General features: G+C 45.8%; 1 protein-coding gene across 1 annotated transcript in view; it reads left to right on the forward strand.

The window, feature by feature from the left end:
- LOC133544217 (leucine-rich repeat-containing protein 3-like) overlaps positions 1–2425 on the forward strand; it is a 9767-nt gene extending 7342 nt beyond the window's left edge. Inside the window, exon 2 of the mRNA XM_061889356.1 lies at positions 1–2425. This exon is cut by the window's left edge and continues 734 nt beyond it. Coding sequence (XP_061745340.1) covers positions 1–238 — 238 coding nt within the window. The 3' untranslated portion in view covers positions 239–2425.
- Positions 2426–9901: the final 7476 nt, after the last annotated feature.

Below are 9901 nucleotides of genomic sequence, written 5' to 3' on the forward strand. Positions count from 1 at the left end.
GCGGCCGGTGATCCAGGTTCTAGACTCAGGTATCAACTTCTGCAACTTCCACCAGAAGACGACGGACGTGGCAATGTTTGTGGCCATGTTCTGCTGGTTCTCCATGGTGACCGCTTACATCATCTACTACATCCGGCACAACCAGGAGGATGCTAGAAGGCACATGGAGTACCTCAAGTCCCTGCCCAGCAGCTCCCATATCAGCAAGGACTTTGATACCGCCAGCAGTGTGTTTTAAAAAAGTTCTACCTATGAATATAGATGAGTGTGTACCGATGCATATAGATGAAGGCCAAGTAGTGAATATGTTTGTGGCTTAGATGTAAGCGATAAAAACCTACAGTTGTACTTTGCATATGTCATGAGTCGCAGTCGGGGAGTAGCTAAAATAATGCATTGTGCCCAAAAGAGCAAACGTTTTGAATTGCAGCCAATTTTTCTCCAGGCTTCATTTAATCCAGGGGTCCCCAAACCAAACTACTGTTTGCTCTTCAGGGGATTTTATAAAATCCCCTGAAGAGCAGAAAAACCTGCAAAACTGGTTTGTATCAATCAATCAATCAATCAATGTTTATTTATATAGCCCCAAATCACAAATGTCTCAAAGGACTGCACAAATCATTACGACTACAACATCCTCGGAAGAACCCACAAAAGAACCCACAAAAGGGCAAGGAAAACTCACACCCAGTGGGCAGGGAGAATTCACATCCAGTGGGACGCCAGTGACAATGCTGACTATGAGAAACCTTGGAGAGGACCTCAGATGTGGGCAACCCCCCCCCCCCCCTCTAGGGGACCGAAAGCAATGGATGTCGAGCGGGTCTAACATGATACTGTGAAAGTTCAATCCATAGTGGCTCCAAGACAGCAGTGAGAGTCCCGTCCACAGGAAACCATCTCAAGCGGATCAGCAGCGTAGAGATGTCCCCAACCGATACAGGCGAGCGGTCCATCCTGGGTCCCGACGAGCGGTCCATCCTGGGTCTCGACTCTGGACAGTCAGTACTTCATCCATGGTCATCGGACCGGACCCCCTCCACAAGGGAGGGATGAAATAGCCTCTGTGTTATTCTGATCTGGGTAGGATCTTCAGCTCTCACTGGATCGGTGAAGCGACTGGGATGAGAATCAGCACCTCCAAGTCCGAGTCCATGGTTCTCAACCCGGAAAAGGATGGAATTCCATCTCCAGGGTCGGGGAGGAGACCCTGCCCCAAGTGGAGGAGTTGAAGTACCTAGGAGTCTTGTTCACGAGTGAGAGGAAAGTGGATCGTGAGATCGACAGGCGGATCGGTGCGGCTTCTCCAGTAATGCGGACGCTGTATCGATCCGTTGTAGTGAAGAAGGAGCTGAGCCGGAAGGCAAAGCTCTCAATTTACCGCTCGATCTATGGTCATGAGCTTTGGGTTATGACCGAAAGGACAAGTTCACGGGTACAAGCGGCCGAAATTAGCGGGGCTCTCCCTTAGAGTTTGATTGATTGATTGACACTCTTATTAGTAGATTGCACAGTACAGTACATATTCCGTACAATTGACCATTAAATGGTAACACCCGAATACGTTTTTCAACTTGTTTAAGTCGGGGTCCACGTAGATAGACATGGAGAGGAGCCAGATGAGCTGGTTCGGGCATCTGGTCAGGATGCCACCCGAACGCCTCCCTAGGGAGGTGTTTAGGGCATGTTCGACCGGTAGGAGGCCACGGGGAAGACCCAGGACACGTTGGGAAGACTATGTCTCCCGGCTGGCCTGGGAACGCCTCGGGATCCCCCGGGAAGAGCTGGGCGAAGTGGCTGGGGAGAGGAAAGTCTGGGCTTCCCTGCTTAGGCTGCTGCCCCCGTGACCCAACCTCGGATAAGCGGAAGAAGATGGATGAAAGGAATCTTTAAATCCACCAAATTAGTCTCAATATCCTGTTATTTAAATGTGATTAAAAGGTTGCATCTTGAAGATCTGCGATTATTTCATACATACATACAGATGTGAGTCCGAGTCCATGGTTCTCGCCCGGAAAAGGGTGGAGTGCCATCTCCGGGTTGGGGAGGAGACCCTGCCCCAAGTGGAGGAGTTCAAGTACCTAGGAGTCTTGTTCACGAGTGAGAGGAAAGTGGATCGTGAGGTCGACAGGCGGATCGGTGCGGCTTCTCCAGTAATGCGGACGCTGTATCGATCCGTTGTAGTGAAGAAGGAGCTGAGCTGGAAGGCAAAGCTCTCAATTTACCGCACGATCTATGGTCATGAGCTTTGGGTTATGACCGAAAGGACAAGATCACAGGTACAAGCGGCCGAAATTAGTTTCTTCCACCGGGTGGCGGGGCTCTCCCTTAGAGTTTGATTGATTGATTGACACTCTTATTCGTAGATTGCACAGTACAGTACATATTCCGTACAATTGACCACTAAATGGTAACACCCGAATACGTTTTTCAACTTGTCTATGTAGATAGACATGGAGAGGAGCCAGATGAGGTGGTTCGGGCATCTGGTCAGGATGCCACCCGAATGCCTCCCTAGGGAGGTATTTAGGGCACGTCCAACCGGTAGGAGGCCACGGGGAAGACCCAGGACACGTTTGGAAGACTATGTGTCCTGGCTGGCCTGGGAACGCCTCGGGATCCCCCGGGAAGAGCTGGGCGAAGTGGCTAGGGAGAGGAAAGTCTGGGCTTCCCTGCTTAGGTTGCTGCCCCTGTGACACGACCTCGGATAAGCGGAAGAAGATGGATGAAAGGAATCTTTAAATCCACCAAATTAGTCTCAATATCCTGTTATTTAAATGTGATTAAAAGGTTGCATCTTGAAGATCTGCGATAATTTCATACATACATACAGATGTGAGTCCGAGTCCATGGTTCTCGCCCGGAAAAGGGTGGAGTGCCATCTCCGGGTTGGGGAGGAGACCCTGCCCCAAGTGGAGGAGTTCAAGTACCTAGGAGTTTTGTTCACGAGTGGGGGAAGAGTGGATCGTGAGATCGACAGGCGGATCGGTGCGGCGTCTTCAGTAATGCGGACTTTGTATCGATCCGTTGTGGTGAAGAAGGAGCTGAGCCGGAAGGCAAAGCTCTCAATTTACCGGTCGATCTACGTTCCCATCCTCACCTATGGTCATGAGCTTTGGGTCATGACCGAAAGGATAAGATCACGGGTACAAGCGGCTGAAATGAGTTTCCTCCGCCGGGTGGCGGGGCTCTCCCTTAGAGATAGGGTGAGAAGCTCTGCCATCCGGGAGGAACTCAAAGTAAAGCCGCTGCTCCTTCACATCGAGAGGAGCCAGATGAGGTGGTTCGGGCATCTGGTCAGGATGCCACCCGAACGCCTCCCTAGGGAGGTGTTTAGGGCACGTCCGACCGGTAGGAGGCCACGGGGAAGACCCAGGACACGTTGGGAAGACTATGTCTCCCGGCTGGCCTGGGAACGCCTCGGGATCCCCCGGGAAGAGCTGGATGAAGTGGCTGGGGAGAGGAAAGTCTGGGCTTCCCTGCTTAGGCTGTTGCCCCCGCGACCCGACCTCGGATAAGCGGAAGAAGATGGAAGAAAGGAATCCTTAAATCCACCAAATTAGTCTCAATATCCTGTTATTTAAATGGGATTAAAAGGTTGCATCTTGAAGATCTGCGATAATCTCATACATACATACAGATGTCAAAATCAAAATTATGCGACTGATGTGAAGTCCTCAACCATAAGTGGTGTGCTAAATGTACTAAGCATAATGTCCAAATACTTTTTTCTTTTTTTTTAATATATTTTACAAGGTATGTTCTATTATTTCTAAGAATCAATGCAGTTGTTGGGGAATGATTGTAAAGAAACTAATCTCTTCAGCTAAAAACAAGGATACTGTTCTTTTTATTCTTTTTATTTTTATTAGTGGTGATCTTTACAATAAACTGTATAAAAATATATATTTCCAAATAGGGTTAAATTGCTGCCTTGTGTTTTCCCTCCTTTTGGTGCAATCAGCTGTTTCCTGTCAGCTAATCAGTCTGGCAATCAGCAGCCCTGCCACCTGCTGCCCGTTGTGTCACTCGGGCTGAATGGGAGTTCAAAGTACAAAACCCCCAAAAGCAGAGAAGTTGTCACCTTGTGTAAATGGTAAATAAAAACAGAATACAATGATTTGCAAATCCCTTTCAACTTATATTCGATTGAATAGACGGCAAAGACAAGATACTTCATGTTCACACTGAGAAACTTCTTTTTTTTTTTGCAAAATAATTATCCATTTAGAATTTAATGGCAGCAACACATTGCAAAAAAGTTGCCACAGGGGGATTTTTACCACTGTGTTACATGGCCTTTCCTTTTAACAACACTCAGTAAACCTTTGGGAACTGAAGAGACACATTTTTGAAGCTTTTCAGGTGGAATTATTTCCCATTCCTGCTTGATGTACTGCTTAAGTGGGGCGGTATAGCTCGGTTGGTAGAGTGGCCGTGCCAGCAATTTGAGGGTTGCAGGTTCGATTCCCACTTCCGCCATCCTAGTCACTGCCGTTGTGTCCTTGGGCAAGACACTTTACCCACGTGCTCCCAGTGCCACCCACACTGGTTTAAATGTCACTTAGATATTGGGTGTCACTATGTAAAGCGCTTTGAGTCATTAGAGAAAAGCGCTATATAAATATAATTCACTTCACTTAAGTTGTTCAACAGTCCAAGTCTACGTTGTGATATTTTAGGCTTTTTTCAATGGGAGACAGGTCTGGACTACAGGCAGGCCAGTCTAGTACCCGCAGTATTTTACCATGAAGCCATGTGGCTTGGAATTGCCTTGCTGAAATAAGCAGGGGCGTCCATGATAACCAATCAATCAATCAATCAATGTTTATTTATATAGCCCCAAATCACAAATGTCTCAAAGGACTGCACAAATCATTACGACTACAACATCCTCGGAAGAACCCACAAAAGGGCAAGGAAAACTCACACCCAGTGGGCAGGGAGAATTCACATCCAGTGGGACGCCAGTGACAATGCTGACTATGAGAAACCTTGGAGAGGACCTCAGATGTGGGCAACCCCCCCTCTCTAGAGGACCGAAAGCAATGGATGTCGAGCGGGTCTAACATGATACTGTGAAAGTTCAATCCATAGTGGCTCCAACACAGCCGCGAGAGTTCAGTTCAAGCGGATCCAAGACAGCAGCGAGAGTCCCGTCCACAGGAAACCATCTCAAGCGGATCAGCAGCGTAGAGAGGTCCCCAACCGATACAGGCGAGCGGTCCATCCTGGGTCCCGACGAGCGGTCCATCCTGGGTCTCGACTCTGGACAGCCAGTACTTCATCCATGGTCATCGGACCGGACCCCCTCTACAAGGGAGGGGGGGACATAGGAGTAAGAAAAGAAGCGGCAGATCAACTGGTCTAAAAAGGAGGTCTATTTAAAGGCTAGAGTATACGGATGAGTTTTAAGGTGAGACTTAAATGCTTCTACTGAGGTAGAAGGTAACGTTATGTTCCTCCAAAATCTGCAGGTACCTTTCAGAATTAATTCAGATGTGTAAGTTACCCATGCCTTGGGCACTAATACACCCCCATACCATCACACATGCTGACTATTGAACTTTGTGCCAATAACAATCCAGGTGGCTCTTTTCTTCTTTGTTCTAGAAGACACGACGTCCACAGTTTCCCCAAAAAAATTTGAAATGTGGACTCGTCAGACCACAGAACACTTTTCCACTTTGCATCAGTCCATCTTAGATGAGCTTGGACCCAGCGAAGCTGGCAACTTTTCTGGGTGTTGTTGATAAATGGCTTTCGCTTTGCATAGTCGAGTTTTAACTTGCACTTACAGATGTAGCTACTGACAGTGGTTTTGTGAAGTGTTCCCAAGCCCATTCTTTACACACTGATGTCGCTTTTTGATGCAGGGATCAAAGGTCATGGGCATTCAAACTTTTTGGACAATTTTGACATTCAACTTATGCCCAAAAATGGCCAGAAATCCTTTATTTTTTATTTTTGTAACCCTTCGTGAGGTTTCCCAGCAGGAACTGTCACGATTTAACAAGCTAGCAGACGAGTGGGGCGGCATAGCTCGGTTGGTAGAGTGGCCGTGCCAGCAACTTGAGGGTTGCTGGTTCGATTCCCGCTTCTGCCATTCTAGTCACTGCCGTTGTGTCCTTGGGCAAGGCACTTTACCCACCTGCTCCCAGTGCCACCCACACTGGTTTAAATGTAACTTAGATATTGGGTTTCACTATGTAAAGCGCTTTGAGTCACTAGAGAAAAGCGCTATATAAACATAATTCACTTCACTTCACAGACAAGAGGACAGATCCAAAGTTTAAAGGTTTTAATGTAAACAAACCATTGGGTTGACTTTTTCTTTGCCCCGATGTGGGATCTGAACCGAGGACGTAGTTGTGGCTTGTGCAGTCCTTTGAGACACTTGTGATTCAGGGCTATAAAAATAAATATTTATTGATTAATTGATTGATTGATTGACAAACGAAGGAGAGGAGCTGGAGTTGGGGATTTTGGCAAGCAGACAGACTTGTAGCAGGTAGACACTGAAGGCACCGTGTGAGAAGACCGGGGCTTTTGTAGAGTGGAGGTGATGAGAAGACGGCAGGCAGGTGAGTGAGATGATCAGCGACAGGTGTGCCCAACTAGGAAGCCAGAAACCAGAACCCCGCCCACACAACCACACCCAGAAAGACAACACATAGAAGCACAAGACATTGATACAAATTTGCATAAACGTAAATGTTTCCTTTAAAACTGACTTCAAAACAACTGCAAAAAAGTAGCCTTTTGTAAATCGGCACAATGTTGATGTCTAACGTTGGAGGCACATCGTTGGTTGGGAAATTGAAATTGACGCATCAACACCACAAGCTGTTGTCAAATGTTGTCAAAAAGCTAGTTGTTTTCTACGTTGTATTTTCGTTAAAATGAATAAATAGTTTGGGAAATTCAACCTGTGTTTAATGTTCAAATCAACTTCATAACCCAACATTGAATAAAGGTCATCTAAAAGCATGTCGGCGGGTAATCGCCGGGAAAGTACAGGGATAGCGAGCGCAAAAAAAGTGACGGCTCCCGGAATGTTATTGTCAGGTTTTAACACTGATGACATCTATTAATCAGACAAGAAGCAAGGAATCATGCAGAGACAGAGTTCAATTTAGCTCATGAGGAGACACGTGTTTTGGGCTTTATTCTAGTTACAGAGCCAAACTACGTTCTAAAAGTCAAGCCTGCCCGCCTCCTCGATTTATTTGGAAGGTCCCTGTTACATCACTGAAGTTGTCGCTGAGGGAAGGAGGTAATCTCGACAACTCCAGTTAGACACGATATATGATTATAGAATAAATAAAAAGTAGGTGACACAGGTCATATCGCCTTGTCTCTGCTCTGGCCGTCAGCAGGCAGAATCTGAACACAACACTTATAAAAACAACAGGCAATCTTTTGGATTGCCAGCTTGCATGGATACAAAAATAACACTTCAGCACAAATTGACAATACTTTATATCAACGGCCCTTAAGCATAAAGTTCTGATGATAATATACCGTACTTCCTTGAATTGCCGCCGGGGCGCTAATTAATTTAAAACCTCTTCTCACTCCGGCCCTTACCAAAGGCATGCGGTAAATTTAGGCCGGCCCTTATAAATTTGAGTGTGATGTAAGGATACCATCATGAAAAGCACATTTAATAAAAAAAAAAAAAACTATATTATGGTCTTACCTTTACTTATAAATGAAGTCCATGCACAGCTCCTTCTGATCAAAAGCATCAATAACTTGTTTATAGAAGTCTTCCTTATCTTTCTTCAGTTTTAAAAGTCTCTCTGTCTCGATGGAGATCTTCCTTTATTAATTCCTGCTTCGATTGAAAGTCCAATTTAGAAAACTGTTTTATTTTAGATATGTAATCCTCCATGTTAAAAGTGCAAGCGAGAGGAAAAAAATAAACGATCGCTGCTCACTCTTGCTGCTTGTTGTCACTTCTTCTGCAGCCGAGTAGTCGCAAGAAGGATCTATAGCGCCCTCTACCACCAGGAGAGGGCGCTATAGAGGGCGCTATAGACTCATATTTGACACACGCAGCTACGGTATATTAATAAAACATAGCTGCTTACTGTTTTTCTAGCATATTCAATAGCTTGGTCATTAAATCCTACTGAATAGCTCTTAATCTTCTTCCCTTTATGCGATTTCAAATGATTGAAATCAGCCTCCTCCATTTTGAAAATAATGACAGGTGATGTGTCACTCGTGACGTGACGAGTTTGACCCCGTGGAAATTCTAGGCATATGCTAATTATTTGGCGAAACGAGTTTGACCAGGCGTAAATTCTAGAAATGCGCTAATAAAAATAATATTTTGCGAAACGAGTTTGACCCGGCAGTAATTGGTGGAGCATAATATTGTTTTTAACATGGCTGTGCAGCACTTTGGAAACGTTATTGTTGTTTAAATGTGCTATATAAATAAAGTGGATCGGATTGGATTGGATTAGGCATACTGTATACCCGGCAGAAATTCAAGGAAATACGGTATACATAATTATTCCAACAGTCATCCTGCGTCATATAGAAATATATGTAGTGTTCATCGTGTGAGGCAATGCAAGTTAAACAATAAAAAAAAAACAAATAACGGTTTGAATTGGTCCAGGTTATCGGGGACTGTTATTACTGACGGACAGGTGTCGCGGTGTAACTGCAGCCAGGCACGTAAGAAAACCCCGGTCTCCATGGCAACGTCTCTGTCGCTTTCACTCATTTGCCGCTTTCCCACTAATGCAGGGGTAGGCAACCCAGAACGTTGAAAGAGCCATTTTGGAGCCAAATAACACAACGCTGTCAAGCGCCATTCATATAAAACGAGCTGGCCGCACTAACATTAAACGTTCATATTAACGTCTGAGACCCCTGATATAGACCTTCTGAAATGGGTCTCTATACAGTACTCTGTTTTGCAGAGAGGCGTACATTCTCAATCTCTGGCTGGTGAGGTCATTCCGTCAAAAGCTGATGCAGCTTTTTAGTTGGCCAGCACGCAGCAACAAACAGCTCGCTTTTGTACATCTGTGGGGGGCAGGGACGGGAGGAGGGGGGGGAGTTAAAAACAGCTGCATTGCATTGGAGTGTGCCTCTGCAGAGCGAGGGCTTTAATCCCGAGGGTTCCTGCAAATACTCTTAATCCAGTCTTCCTGCCACTCTCGGGGTCGGACCTTCCCGTTTGCAGAGTAGCCCAAAAAAAAAGAAATATCCAAACTTTGCTTTTCTCTGTGCACATACAATATTTAGTCTAGCGATGCCTGAACTTCCCCTGAACGCTACAGGGGGGGAGACATGTCACTTAAGACTAAAGGACATGTAATCCCCGATATTAGACTGGAGTCTGACCCGCACACGTCTTGGCCATTGGTATTCTTCAGCTAACAGGACTTTGTAGGCTCCTCAAAGTCAAAAGGCACAAAAGAGAGCACCGTCTTGACAAATGTGCAAGAAAACAACAGAATAAAACAACGTCGACGTCTCAAAGTCGGCGACAGCGGAGGAGATGCTTGAGGCGCTCGAAGGTCACGGAAATGTGAGGAGGCACTTTTTGTCGTTCTGGGATGGTACTGAAGGACTGGAAGAATCAGCTTTTCATTGGCTGGGATTGACAATGAAAAGCTAAGGAAGCAAAGGTTTCACAGTCTGTGGTGTCTATACCAGGGGTCCCCAGACTTGTTGACTCGGGGGCCGCATCGGGTGAAAACTTTTTGGCCGAGCTGTGTATGTGTGTGTATATATATATATATATATATATATATATATATATATATATATATATATATATAGTCAAGGTGTCTGTGGTTTATCAGTTATACAGTGCTCAATACCGGGGTAGAGCGGATCAAGCCTGTTTCGCGGATTTCCCAGATGAATATGG

Source organism: Nerophis ophidion, linkage group LG27 (genome assembly GCF_033978795.1).
Source record: "Nerophis ophidion isolate RoL-2023_Sa linkage group LG27, RoL_Noph_v1.0, whole genome shotgun sequence".
NCBI lineage: Eukaryota > Metazoa > Chordata > Actinopteri > Syngnathiformes > Syngnathidae > Nerophis > Nerophis ophidion.